The sequence below is a fragment of the Loxodonta africana genome, chromosome 7 (genome assembly GCF_030014295.1).
Source record: "Loxodonta africana isolate mLoxAfr1 chromosome 7, mLoxAfr1.hap2, whole genome shotgun sequence".
Taxonomy (NCBI): Eukaryota; Metazoa; Chordata; class Mammalia; order Proboscidea; family Elephantidae; genus Loxodonta; species Loxodonta africana.
The window spans coordinates 39,197,837-39,212,560 of record NC_087348.1 but is presented as its reverse complement, the minus strand read 5'-3'; the positions used below and the strand labels follow the sequence as shown (position 1 = coordinate 39,212,560).

At 50.1% G+C, this 14,724-nt stretch overlaps 1 protein-coding gene across 5 annotated transcripts in view; it reads left to right on the top strand.

The window, feature by feature from the left end:
- Positions 1–14,724, top strand: part of ALKBH3 (alkB homolog 3, alpha-ketoglutarate dependent dioxygenase) — a 185,756-nt gene that overhangs the window by 44,719 nt on the left and 126,313 nt on the right. For 3 of the 5 annotated variants that reach the window (XM_010592117.3, XM_010592116.3, XM_023550696.2), the window contains one exon: positions 4–14,413. The exons of 1 other annotated variant lie outside the window; for it this stretch is intronic. In XM_010592117.3, the coding sequence (XP_010590419.2) occupies positions 4–96 (93 nt within the window). In that variant the 3' untranslated portion in view covers positions 97–14,413. Of the gene's footprint in view, positions 1–3; positions 14,415–14,724 lie in introns of those variants that run through there. One more of the 5 variants, XR_775775.3, reaches the window with a different exon arrangement.

The window sequence follows — 14,724 nt, the reverse complement described above, 5'->3', positions numbered from 1 at the left end:
TAGCATCGAGTTCCCAAAGAGTACCACTGTAGAGAACCGAGAGTAAACCTGACATTTCGGACGGTTTATCCGGACCCTAGAGGGGCGTGCTGGTAATGTGAGATCCTTGAGAAAGAAGCTACCCTGAGAGCAGACAAACCGTGAAGGAACTTCAAGGGAGAGGCTGAGCCAGCTGGTCTCGTGATCTGCTTGGAAGATGGCTGTTTGGAAGATGAGGGCGGGATTTGTTTCCCAGCTCGGAGCCCTGTTAAGTGAGAGCCAGCAGTTCACGTTGGTAATATGTTTACTGTGGGAATGGTATCCCTAATCACATCTCGGAAATGGCCTAGTATCTTCCAGCAAATTAAAACCAGCTGTGCTGGTGCTCACGGTGGTTTTGTCCATACGCAGTTTCTCTCCTGCCCTCCCCCCTTCGTTTGGTGGACTGTGTCTCTGGGGAAACCTGCACGTGTTTGTTCCTTGTGACTCCAGTGAAGCAGAGATGTAAATACACGTCAGCGACTGGAGCCTTCCGTAGTCACACAGCTGCCGAAAGCCAAACAGAGGTGTTTTCATGGAGCTTTGTTGAAGTCTGCCTTGACTCTTTAGCACCTGGACTTGTGTGCTATTGTAATGGAAAGCTGCATATTCAGGGAACACTCTGTGTTTAACCAGGACCCCTTGCCTGTCAGTCTTCCCGAGACACATTCAAACAGGTCACAGGCCTCCCAATAAAGAATGAAGGCAGTATCCTCCAGTCCAGCATCTTCAAGCAGTCATCTGGATGACTTGTAATACAAGAGAACACTGTTCCCATAAAGGGAGGAATAATTGAGTGATGTCATGGGAAGAAACAGGCTGAAATTGAGGCTGAAGAGCAGTAAATGGCCTGCTAGTGACAGCTGTTCCACATAGATTAGTTTCCCCTAGATAATTACTTGAGTCATTTGAACCCCAGCCAGATAGGAGCGGGAGCAGTCCTGCAGGGAATAGACTCGGTTACCTAATAGTTCTCTTCCACCTTAGATTTCAGTAGCCCTGTGACTAAGGCTCTCTTCTGACTCAGTGTTCTGTATACAAGTTCCTGAGATACAAGGGTTAGTCCATGATGTCACCGAGGCTCCCAAAACAGAACAAGAGTGGGTGCCCCTTATTGCATCATAAAAGCACGTGTCTTCTTGACCTCTTGACTTAGGAGCAGTGTGTCAGATTAATTCCCAAACAAGATACGGAAAACCTAAGAGAAAGAAAATGAGTTTAGGTGAATGAAAATAGGGCAAGAGACTTAGAGTTCACCTAGCTTCTTTGGAGAAAATTTACAGAGCCATCTTGCTTTTTGTCCTGTTTCCTTTCCCCACTGTAAAATTGATGATCCCCATGACCATGGTAAAGTGCCAAAGGTGGGGAAAGCTCTTACTCAGAACTGAGATGTAGCGCTGTGCCTGGCCGGCCTCTCTTTTCTGCCAGGCTTTCTGGCTTCTTGCATTGTAGTCATTGTTAACATAGTAGTACGTGCATAGCTGCTTTCTGGAAGTACTGAATGCTTTATAAAATCTAGGCATCCTCCTAAGCCTTCCTATGAAGGAAGTACAAATCACCATAAAAATAAACTAAAACCTATATTTAATTCCTAGCTGTTCTCCCATTAAAACAAACAAAACCTGTCCAGGATGGTGCAGCCAGGGTTGGCTATGAGTTTGATGCATGACGCAGGAAATTTGTCTTCTATTCCTGTAAGTGAAAGAGCTGGCAAGCGGCTCCAAGCCTTACAGCATCTCTGCTGATGCCTCAGCTGCAGATTTGAGCGCTATGCCCATCACTGCTGCGTCCGTCAGGGAGACTGGGTCTTACTCTAACGCAGACAGGTCGGGCCAGCACCAGAGAGCCTCAGTCTGAGAGCAGCAAATCTGAGGTTTTGTTTCTTGCTGTCACCACAGACACCATATGCCAGAACTGCCATTTTTCCCACCACTAAGCTAATGTTTCTTCTGAAATGTCAAGTAAGTACTTGGCATAGAGTGAAAGCAACAGGCAGGGTTTTAGGAATGGACAGGAATCCCAGACCATGGCAAAGCAGGAGCCATGTGCAGCGACCCTGTTGCTATGTTTTACTGGTAGCAGACCTTACTAGGAATTGGAGGTGAAGGCACTGCTAACATTACTTGAAAAACAGAGGAAGCAATATAATAGTGGTAATGTGAGGAAGAAGAATAGGTTTGGTTTTTTTAGCTGCCCTCTTTTAGAGCTTCAACAACTTGCCAGGTACTGTCCAAGGTGCTTTTTTAATACATAATCCCTAATAGGGTCGCTATGAGTCCGAATCGACTTGATGGCAGTGGGTTTGGTGGTTTTTTTTTTTTTTTTTAATCGTCACCACGGCCCTGCAAGAGAGAGCTACTCTTCCCATTCTAGGAAACTGAGTCTCGGAGAGGTTCAGTAATGTAGCAGGACTTGTAAGCAGCAGAGACAGAATTCAGACAGCTCTACTCCTTACATCTGTGTGCTTCTCCCTCTACCATGTGGAGTTTAGGCTGGGTAGTCAGCAGGCATCCCTGGGGTCCTGAGGTTCAGGGTGTGCTCCTGCAGGGCTGGCACCCAGTTTACCCTGACACCCTGCTGCCACAAATGACTACCAGGATGCCTCATTTGCTGCCTGGCTTTCCTGTAGTCGGGGCAGGTGTCTGCTCTTTCCTTCACCATTAGCAGCTCCAAGTTGGAACTGTGCTACTGGCTAGGCTAGTAATTGACCATGTACCCAGGGAAGCTCATTTTTTGGGACAGAATCAAATTTCTGGTGAGTTAAGACAAATTCTCAGCCAACCTTCCTGAGGCAAATGACTGAGAACAGTGTGTCCTGACCACATCCAAGCAGACACACCTGGAAACGTTCAGAGGTACATGCATGGGTTTTTCCCTCATGGGCTCTTCCTCTCCTGTTTTTATCTATAAGTACATTTGGGGACTCTGGATGACACCCAGATTCAGCGCCAGGCTTCTTCATGGTATTTACCAACGCCAGGACTCCACCCGCAGGCTCTGATCAGCAGAGCCCAAAGCAACAGACAAGGCCACATATTAACAGTGTCTTGACAGCATGCAGCTTGCCTCAAAGCATGGGTCCAGAACAGTATGACACTTAGCATCAGTGTAATTTCTGTGTAGATTGTATCCCCAGCATTGAAATCAGGGTCCACATTGATACATCCTTGACTAAACCGCTTATTCACGTGACATTGACGATTCTTCCTGAGCTTGGGTCACAGCTAAGAAACCTGCTGTTTCACTGGGGCACTTGCTGGGTGCCGCCCTAGCGTGCCAGCAGGTCTGTCTGGACCTGGCTCAGTCGCCGGCACCATCTCCTGGATTGTACCGTGGCGACCCCGAAAGAGTTAACCAGGCACTGCACCAAACAGGACGCTCCAATTGGTGGTTTTCGGAGACTGCCCTGAGGAATGAGGGTCCCTGCCCCGCTGGAAATATTTCTTCCTTGAGTTCTGGCAGCTTTTACTTGGCTGCAGAATATCTAGGACCACTTTGCCTTTTCTGGTCATAAACACTTGTAGTGCTGAATCTGAAGCCTTGATTATTTTTCTTAACAGTGCCTTTGAAAAAGCCGAATGTTTCCATGGTGACGCATTCTGTTTGTTTAAATCTTCATTTATACGTGGTTCCACCCACATGCTTCTCTTCAAAGGGGCCTAGCCTACAACCGCCCCTTCTCTTCCTTCCCATTCTTCTCTTTGGAAGGAACCCCCGTATGAGACCCCTGTCAAAGTTGTGCTGCTGGAATTCGTTTGTAGATAGAGTTCTGTGTCTGGGGGAAAGGACTTTGATGCTTGTTTGTTAGTTTGTGGAACACAGACTAACGATAGCTTTAAAAGCTAGTTTGGTGCTGTGCCACGGTATAAAAGCCTCCCCCAGCGTTGAACAGAACCCATGCATGGGCTGGGCTGTGTCTTAGTGTGAAAGCTGAAGGGGCCTGCCAGAGCAGTGTAGGAAAACAGGATAAAGGAGCTGCTGCCTTTGTCGCCAGAAAGGTGCTTTTCTCCAGTGAGCCTACAGAGAGGTATGTGGCACCGATGCCACGTTGCAGTTATCTCTGTGCTATTACGGCCCTCATTGTAAGGGTGATGCCATGCACCCCTCTGCTCTAGGAACAGTCCCTGTTGTCATGTGACCTGTAGAAGTGTGGACATGTCTTCATTGCTCAGGCAGGGCCCTGGCCTCTGACTCTACTGACTAACTCTGGACACAGATTCTCCGTTTCTTGAAAGGGAAGAAAAGGTGAAAAGTTGAGAAGCAGCTTAGAGAGTATTTACTCTGCTGGGGCTGTCACAGCTATAATCTCATATATATTCCTAAAAACAACCCTGAAACTTTTTTTTTTTGTTTTAAAAATGAGGAAATGAGGTACCCAGGGGATTTAACAGACACAGGTCTTGTCTCCCAGGGTGGGCTGGAAGAGCCCTGAGTGGTTAACCTTGCTGGTGGGCATTTAGTGTAGTCTCTAGAACCTCTTCCCCTTCCCCTGCAGCCAGTGTCCCCCGGGGGCTGGAGCAAGGCTACGCTTTCCTGGCCCCTTCACAAGGTAGCATCACGCAGACTCCTGTCCTTGCTTGGGAGCCTGGGCAGAAGCTCTCCAGTGGCCAGGAAGCAGGAAGAAGTGGTGGGCCGAGTGAGGGGCTCCCAAGGGCCGCATGATCAAGTTGCAATTAGCCGCCCACTGCAGGAAGGGCGTGGGCGAGTGCTGTGACAAGCGCCTGTAAGGCGGCAGTGCCTGTGATTATCCAGATGCCCCCAAAGAACAGCTCACGGGATCCACACAGCCGCCAGGGCTAGATCTGGCCAAAACGTCCTGCAGCAGTTAATAGCTGAGACCCAAGGGCTGCCTTGTCCTCCAAGAGCCTGCGGCAGACAGGCGTCCCCTAGCTTTGCATGCTGCTGACTGACTGTGAGCTGCTGGCTGACTGTGAGCCGGCTTCTCTGGGCCTGTAAGGACACCAGCCTCTGCTACCCGCTCTTGTTACCTTTACTTGGAGAGTGGGGATGGGACCAGCTAGGTAGGAAGTGATTCTACACCCTTGAAGTGTGATTCAAACAATGTGGGGTAGGTGGATGAAGGATGCTATGGGAGGCTCCACAAACCTAGGACCAGGGGTATTCAGCTGCTGGGACCACCGAGGCAGGACTCAGGAGTCAGGGCAAGTAGAAGAGGCCAACAGAAGTCCCTTACTTCATGCCCTTGTTGGTTAGAGAAAACTTTCCTAGAATGTTTCCTTTGAAAATGTATAAAGGTTAGCCGCTGATTTCTGCCCAGCAACCTCTCTCTCCGACCATTAGCCTCACTCCTCTATTCACCTGGCCTTAGAGGGGAGGGGGACAGCTAGCCTAGAGGTGAGAAACAAGGACTCTGCCCCCTCCATCTGCTGTAGATGTGTGGCTGCCATTGTCTCTTGGGCTTGTGTTGCCCTTTGTGTCCCCAAAGCCCTGTGAGGGTGTCAGAGACTATTGAACAGATGAGGAAACAGGCCAAGAGGGGGTTATGTACTCATTCAAGGGCCACCCAGGGAATGAGAGGCAAAGGGAGCATCAAGACCCTCATTAAGGGCCTAGACCAGTGTTCTTCCTGCCACGAGGTTCTAGAACCTGCTGACAAGGCCACATTGCCTGCTAGAACAGCCCTCAAGGAGCAGTATTGATGGTGTGTGCTGGCCACGGTTGGGTGGCTCAATATGTGGCAAGGATCCCAGCCACAGCTTGTGGCACACTGTCCTGCTGAAAAGAGCTCTGCACCAACCGATAAGGGGGGTTAGCTGGATAATTTCAGCCCAGAGTGGCCCGGGTTCACCTTTCCAGAGGGGGGATGTGCCCCCTCTTGTCGTCACAGTCCTGTCTGCCGGAGGGAATTTGTTGTTTTTGTTGTTAGCTTTTGTCGAATCTGTTCTAACTCATAGCGGCTCTATGTACAACAGAATGAAATACTGCCCAGTCCTGCGCCATCCTCACAATTGTCGTTATGCTTGAGCCCATGGTTGCAGCCACGGTGTTAATCCATCTCCATGAGGGTCTTCCTCCTTTTTGCTGACCCTCTACTTTACCAAGCTTGATGTCCTTCTCCAGGGACATCATGACAATGTGTCCAAAGTATGTGAGACAAAGTCTCGCCATCCTTACTTCTAATGAGCATTCTGGCTGTGCTCCTTCCAAGACAGATTTCTTTGTTCTTCTCTCAGTCCATGGTATATTCAAGGAAGCAGCTATGAGCTCCTCCCTCCTAGCCTCACATCTGCTAGGATTACTGCCGCAGCCCTTGTGAGGAGAAAGAGCCTCAGCTTGGGATCACAGCTCTGACCTTCCTAGCTGAGTCATCTCGGACCAGTCAGTCTCTGAGCCTCAGTTTCCTCAGCCGTGAAAAGGACACAGAACCAGCCACCTCTCAAGGGTCTTGTGAGGGTTGAGATCATACACGTGATGTGCCTAACAGTAATGTGCTTAGTCCTGTAATCTTCTTAAGTGGGACATTTCACATGCTCAGTTGCTGGGTGGACGATCCCCCTCAGCTGACTGGTGGTCTTGGGCCCTGCCCTCCCTTTGGCAGGCTCTCCAGGTGCCTGAGTCTCTGTTGCAGTCAGCAGGGGGAGGTCCAGAGGCTTTCGGGAGGATGGTGAAAATGAAAATGGCGCATGAGTGAGGCTGATCCCATTAAGATCCCGCTGCACTTAAGCCTCTCCTGGGAAGTTCTTTAGACCAAGCTGAAGAGAGCTCCCAGATGCCGAAGTGGCCTCACACTGATGCTTAGCTCGCTCTCGGCTGCCCTGCCACATGCTCCCCAGGTAATTGATTCCCTAATGCCTGGTCCCTGGCCTGATTCCATGGCCTTGTCCCCCTCAGGCCAGTTCTTGACGTGTCCCAGATGAGCGAGCAGGTCACCAACCAGGCCACACCACGCCCGGCCGGTCTTCATTGTTTTCTTGTCCTCGCAGGCCATTTTTCAACTCTGTGCAGAACTCCTTGGCCTGGAAGATTAAACAAGATTACCAGGCTGGAATTCTGTTCAAGACCGACCAGGGCTTTTATGTTCAAAAATTGTGTGCCACAGGCAATGGGGCCACGCAAAAGGAAGGCACAGTCCTTTCCATTACCGAGAGAAGTAAACCGGGGTGGCTTTTATTTTCTTTTTGAAAATTAGGCTTGTTTTTTCTTTTTTTCTTGCCACAAAAGGAGTATGTGTTCTTTGCAAGAAATTAAAAAGAAAGACAAACAAAAAGAAAAAAAAAATCGTTTGTAGTTTCACAACCCTGAGATGACAACTGTTTACACTTTTCTGTGTATTTGTATGCTTTTTCAAAAAACAAATAAGATCGTACTGAGCTTACGGTATTACAGCCCTTTTTCACTTACTGTGTACATTGGTGCCTGGCATTAATTATTGTTCCTTAACATTATTTTGAGTGGCTACATAGTATTCCACTATCTAAGTGTATCTTTATTTAACCAGTTGCTTAAACCCCTATGCCTTCGAATTGATTCTAAGTCAGCAACCCTGTAGGACAGACTAGAACTGCCCCCGTAGGGTTTCCTAGGCTGTAATCTTTACAGAAAGGAGCCCTGCTGGTGAAGTGGTTAAAGCACTTGGCTGCTAACTAAAAAACTAGGCAGTTTGAACCCACCAGTGGCTCCATGAGAGAAAGATGTGGCAGTCTGCTTCTGTAAAGATTACAGCCTTGGAAACCCTATGGGGCCGTTCTGTCCTGTCCTACAGGGCCACTATGAGTCAGATTTGACTCCTTGGCAACATGTTTGGTTTCTGGAATCGTTACAGGAGAAGACTGCCAGGTCTTTTTCTGCGAAGCCACTAGTGGGTTCTAACCTTTGGGTGAGCAGCCGAACGCTTAACCACTGTGCCACCAGGGCACCTTATCAGTCCCCTGGCATTGGGTATTTAGATTGTGGTTGAGATCGATGATGTTTTTGCTATTAGTGTGCTTGATTTGGGGAATTATAAGACTAGATGGTGGGAGGCAGGGTGCTGTTGGAGTGAAGAACCCAGGCTTGGGCCTCATTCAGACCTCCAAACAATCAAAAGAGCAGCTGACACTTTCAGAGAGCCTGAATTATGTGCCAGGCACTGTGTTTAGTGCTTTACATATATTAACTCATGATTCGTCAACCCTCACAACAGCCCATGAAACAGGTACTATTTTTATCCCCCTTTTTACAATTGAAGAAATGGAGGCTCAGTGTCTCCTCTTATTGGCAGCATAGCTGTGTGCAGCCTTCAGTGTTAAGTCCTAGTGCACATCTATGATTGCCCCTTAGAGTGGGGTCACTGGCCCTGAGGAAGGCTACACGTATTTTTAAGGCTTTGAGTACATAATGTAAATGGCTTTCCAGAAAGATCACACCAATTTACCCTCCTCCCAATGGTGCTGGAGCATATCTGAGAATCTCATGCCGTGCTTTACTTGCCAACTGTGTGCCAGGTCCTACCTCCGTGCTTTATAGAGGTTCTCTCCTGAAGGGCACAGGGTACGCAAGCACTTAAGACATCTTAGCATTGTTGTTGTTGTTATATCTTTTATCATCTAGTGAGAAAACCAGACACCCACTTGAAGTACGTCAATGATGAGGTGAAAGTGACAAATGATACTGAAGAATGACAGTGACATAGGGGTCCTGACAACAAGTGCTGCAGTAGTGAGAGGAACGTGCAACGTGGTGTGGGCGTGGTGGTCAGGGAAGGTGATGGTGGAGGAGGCACTCGGAGAATGGATAGGAAGACCCTGTGAATGATAGCCTGTGAGCGGTGAGGAACCTGGGTGGCCTGACTCAAGGGCTTGTGGTGGGGAGTGACAAGTAGGAGTGATGATGAGAGGAAGACAGGCCCACATCAGCCCCAGGAGCCTCGTTAGGCAGAGGGCCTGGCAGTGGGAGCCACTGAGGGCTAGGAGAGCGACTACCAGGCTGAGCAGGATGGAGTGAGGGGACAGGACTGGAGGTGGGAAGACCTGTTGGGAGACCCTTAAAAGAGGCCTCGTGTAAGTGGCCTAGTAGGTGCCTGTGGGAGTGGCAGGGAGAGAAGATATTGGGCTTTCAGGTACCAGTAATGCCGCTTTGTCCCATGAGTACTGAAGCAAGAAAAAAGCAGACACAGAACTCAGAGATCTAAGGTCAAAATATAAACATTATTACTGATAGAGCTAGATTGGAATGTCCATGACCACAGTCAGACTTCTTGATACTCCTCCGTCAAGTCTAGACCTTGGGGCATCCTGTTCAAGGAACAGTCTACACAGTAGGGCTGGCTTGTCCCTGACCCCCTGCCAGGAGAACATTGGCTCCCCCACTGAGCCTGCAAGTGAGGAGGGGAAGTGGGCCTCCGAACTTCACAGAAGTTGAAGTTGAAAGGTGGCCCTCCCATGTGGGGGCCTTGGGAGGTAAGCAGCAGGCACACTGTCTAGGTGCAGGCAGATCTGAAAGTGGGCAGGAAAGGGCCTGATTCCACTTGCCCCCATTTCAGCTTCATCTCCCAAGCTCCCTTCTCAGGTTAAGTTACTCCTCCTTTCTTGGGAAATAGAGAGTAAGGGGCATCAGGAGAAGCGTGGATGTTGCCTTCCCAATAGTCTTCCTGGGAGTGGAATTCTTTCCTCATCACAACATAAGGATAGAATCCTTCCCCCTCCCAGCCCTGCCATCCACCACCACCTTCCCCCAGCCCAATCCAAGATGTTTTGTAGGAAAGGCCATCGGCAATCATGGTGGCAGGGGAGTGCAGTGGCATAAATTTGGTCTCAACCCTACCTGGTTCTAGTCCCAGCTCCTCCACTTACTGTGGCAAGGCCTTTGGCAGATTTCTCATCCTGAGTTTCTCCATCTGTAAACCAGGGATAAGAAAACCCATCCCACAGGGTTGTTGCTGGGATTGAGTGAGACCATGTTTATCTGTCTCGGTACTGGCAGCTAGCAGCTGCCCACCGACCTGGAGTGTTGGGTGACAGTGGCCGCAGGGGGGCCTGGGCTAACAGGGCTTTGGATGGGTCTCGCTGCAAAGGAAGGACTGCTGTGTAGATTAGAAGGAAAACAGGCCTTGGGGGAGGGAGGCACCAGTTAGGTAGAGAGAGACTGGGGAGGCATCTGCACAGGGGCAGTTGTGGAGGGGGATGAAAGGGAGTGTGGAAAGGAACCTGCACCTGGGATATTCCCTTAGGGAAGGATGGAGGAGGAAAAGGAGACAGAAGGAACAACCCGAGAGGAAGGGGCATCTGAGAACATTCTGTCACAAGAGCCAAAAGCAATGACTGACTCCCACCTCCATCCCCAAGATGAAGCCGGGGTTTTTCTCTCTCTAGCCTGTGAACAACAAAGGACAAGAGCCCAGAAGGTTGTTAGCGTCCAAGGTTAAGAAGGTCATTAAGACTGCATCGGCCTGTGACCAGAAGAGCTATATGGTGCACAGCTACAACCGCTGACTTCACTGACAGGGAGTGCAACGGAGAGTCCCTGAGGGAGCAGGAGAGCAGTGGGATGCAAACCCCAAATTCTTGTAAAGAGATCAGACTTAATGATCTGACTGAGACTAGAAGGACCCCAGATGTCATGGTCCCCAGACCTTCTGATAGCCCAAGACAGGAACCATTCATTCTCAGAGCCAACTCTTCAGACAGGGATTGGACTGGACCATGGGATAGAAAGTGATACTGGTGAGGAATGAACGTCTTGGATCACATAGACACATGAGACTATGTTGACATCTCCTGTCTGGAGAGGAGATGAGAGGGCAGAGGGGGTCAGAAGCTGGCCGAATGGACAGGAAAATAGAGAGTGGAGGGAAGGAATGTGCTGTATCATTAGGGGGAGAGCAACTAGGAGTATATAGCAAGGTGTATATAAATTTTTATATGAGAGACTGACTTGATTTGTAAACTTTCACTTAAAGCACAATAAAATCTGAAAAAAAAAAAAAAAGATTAAGAAACCAGTCATCTGAAAAGTACTGGGTGAGCAGTGTCCAGTCATCAGGAGACTGGGCCCTCGTCCCGTTTCTGGCTGCTGTGTAGCCCTGGGTAAAGCCTTTTCCTTCCCTTAGCCTCAGTTTCCCTGTCTGTAAAATGCAGAATTGAACTACCTTAATGTTGTTTTAGCTTTTTGACATACACATTTAATGAAAACTAAAGCTTCATGAAACAAAACTTAATTGCATGTGTTTACTCTGATGTTTTCTGTTCCATTTATGTATCATTTAAAAATGCTGGTGACAGCCCCTAAACCGATGATATGCTGACTAATGGGTCCTGAGCCACGGTCTCAAAACACTGAACCCGCTTATCTGGAAGGTTCCTCCCTGCCCTGGCGGGCTGCGGTTCTGTCCCATTTCCTCCAGCCTCACCATCCCATCAGCTGAGCCTTTGTGGCTTTCTTCTTTGTATTCTTCAAGCAGATACTGGAGACTCTTGATTGACAGTGTGGCCATGATCCATCTCAGTCTTCTGGCCGCCTGGCTGGATGCTTCCTCCTCAGTCTCATGAGCTATGGCATTCTCTTGCCATGGCACAGGAAGGAGTGGGCTTGGATGTAATTCATACTCCCCTCCCTACCCCACTCCTGATTCTACTGCTCAGGCCAGAGGACACCAGTCCTCTCTCTGGAAAAGGTATGGGGAAATAGAGCCTGGCTGCCAGTAATTCCAGGCCCTTCCCCAGGCTCAGCAGCTTCATCTTCACTTTTGTCCCTAAATCCAAGCGCCACCATCCTGGTAGATGCCGGTGAGTGAGAAGAGCTGACAGACTTGGATTCAAATCTCACCTCCACCTCTGCCTGGCTGTGTGGCCTTGGGAAAGTTCCCTAACATCTCTGAGCCTGTTTCCTCAACTAAAACTTGGAAATAATAATAGCCATATTGGAGGGTAAACTTAAGGATGAGATGATGCATACAAGGTGCTTTGCTTTGGGGCCTGGCATGAGGGGGGTGCTCAGGAAAAACTCATAACTGCCCTCTCCATTCCCATGTTTCTCTTTGAGAGAACACTCCAGCAGGAGAAATGACAGCTGTTGCCACCTTGAAAAAGGAAGGGGGAAATGCCTTCAACAGCCAGGGGCAGGCCAGGCAACATCAGAGAGAGGCTGCCTTAAGTCGAGTGCCCTGGAAGTCACCCTTACTCACCCCCACCCCAACATACCAAAAATGCAGAGACTGGGACACAGCTGGAACCTCTGTCCATGGTGCAGCCTGAGGCAGCGTCCGAGGAGGAACATAGGGTTCTAGGGAGAACAACCTTGCTGGGTCCCAAAAAGTGGGCCAGTAACTACTCACATGAGGGCACTGATGGTTCAGTGGTAGAATTCTCATCTCCCATGCAGGAGACGCAGGTTCGATTCCCGGCCAATGCATCTCATACACAGCCACCACCCATCTGTCACTGGAGGCTTGCGTGTTGCTATGATGCCAAACAGGTTTCAGCAGAGCGTCCAGAATAAGGTGGACTAGGAAGAAAGGCCTGACAATCTACTTCCAAAAATCAGCCAGTGAAAACCCTGTGGATCACAACTGTTCGATCTGAAACTGGTCATGGGGATGGTGCAGGACCAGGCAGCCTTTTGTTCCCCTGTGCATGGCACCACCACGAGTCGGGCGGACCCCGCAGCAGCCAACAACAGCAACAGCTGTTTACAAGGCTGGTGCCGTGTCCTGTCCCAGGGCTGGACTCAGCATGTTACATGAAAGGGTTTTCAAGCCTAACGCCTTGGAATCCATTGAAAGCCTCTCTCCTATGGGACCTCAACTTATGTTCTTGTGAGTCACATGGTTGGATCCTCATAACCACCACCTGTGAGAAGGATGGGGCAGATGTGAGGCCTTCACAATCACAGGGAAGTGAGAAGAACTGCGTAGCAAACACCAGAGCCAGGATGTCCAAGCAGGCGCTCTTGAGACTCTATTTACTGCTTCTCTTGCTGCTACCCATTGCCAAGGCTGCGTGAAGATTGGCTTTGCAGATGGTCTGCAGAGCTCACAGCACTTGGTTTTTGCCCCCCACCTCCCATGATGGTACATTCTTGAAAAGTGGATTTGAGCCAAACTGGAGACGCAGGATGAGGGTGCCTCCACTGACTAGAGGCTGCTGGTTCAGGGCAGCGGCTCTGCCAGAACTTGGAAGACAGTTCCTCCGTGGGCTCCTGACTTGATAGCCACACCCTTGTGCGCATCCACTCTTGACAGCTGCAGAAACTGGGGCTCAGAGCTGGAGTGACTTACCCAAAGTCACACAGCTCTGACAGCGAAGCTGGGAGGTCTTTAGCAAGGCTTTCGCGTGCTGGGAGATGGTACCACCCAGTTAGACCTCTGACCCTCTTGCCTCTGTGCTCCTGGCCAGCTTCCATTGTGCTCCACTCTGTTGTGTCAATAACCAGAAGACTGTCTTTCCAAAGCAAAAGCTTGTAGGTTCACCTTGGAAAATAAAGTCATTGAGGCGAGCTTTATGGAGCACGTGGTATTGTCTCATGGTTGAACAGAGGCAGTGAAACTTCTCAGGACATAAGGGGCAAGCCCTGGATCTATGCTTGACAGCTGGAGGATGTCTCTTGGCCTCCATTTCCCTGTCCATAAATGAGGGGCTAGAGGCAGATGGGAGCCCTGGTGGTACAGTGGTTAAGAGCTTGGCTGCTAACCAAAAGGTCAGCAGTTTGAATCCACCAGCCACTCCTTGGAAATCCTGTGGGGCAGTTCTACTCTGTCCCGTAGGGTCACTATGAGTCAGAATCGACTCAATGGCAACAGGTTTGGTTTGGTTTTGGTAGGGCCAGATGGACCCATTCCAGAGCACCTGTACTCCCAGGAGGCAGCGAGGCTCAGTGTAAAGTCCTGGACTAAGTTTCATCCCGACTGTGGCCCTACCTGGCTGCTTGCTGTGTCACCTTGATCTGGTTCCCACCCCTCCAGAACCTCTCTGTCTTCATCGGCAAAGATACAGCTGCTTTGCTGAGGTCACAGAACGGAAACTGCTTTGCAAAAGTTGCAGGGCCATGGACTGTGAAGGGTTTTCTATTCAGTCATGTAGTGATTCTTAGACTTGTGGTCCCAGGGGAGGGATATGTGGCCTCCGAGCAAGGATGCGGGAAGGACCAAGCCAGGGACCCTGGGCGGCGGCCCCATGCTGGGAAGCAGGTCCTTGGAGGGAAACAAGTTCTGGTTACTCCCATCAGCACGGCCAGGCCCCCGGGGAGGTTCTCCTGGGCTCCAGTTCCCCGAGTCCCCAAGAATCTCCCTGCCCCCCACTCTAGCCTGGCATTCCCTGGGACTTATCCTGGGAGCCAGGGTGCCAGGGTGCCGCCCCCACGAGACCAGCCCTGCCGTCCAGCTCCTGCCTGCCTGCCAGCAGCTGGTGTCCCATTGCACTGTGTACAGTAAGCCCTAGATTAGACGGTGAGGTCATCGCGGCGAAAATGGGGCCGTGGGGGTGGGGCACCAGGGGCTGAAGGTCTGACTTGGGGTCCCACTGGGGGTCTCCCTGGGTCCTCTCCCTTCCTCCCTCTCTGTGTCTCTCAGACTCTCCTCCTCTCAGTCTCCCTTCCTCCGGGTGCACACACTGACACCCCCTCTCAGAGCGTGCTGGGGATTGTCATGGCAACCCTCCAGCAAAATTATCAAAACACTTTTATCCTCGCAATCGTACCAGACAAAGTGCTAATTCTGAGTGAGGCAGAGCAGTTGGTAGGCTGCTGAAGTCACAGGCTTTGTGCAAACGGCCC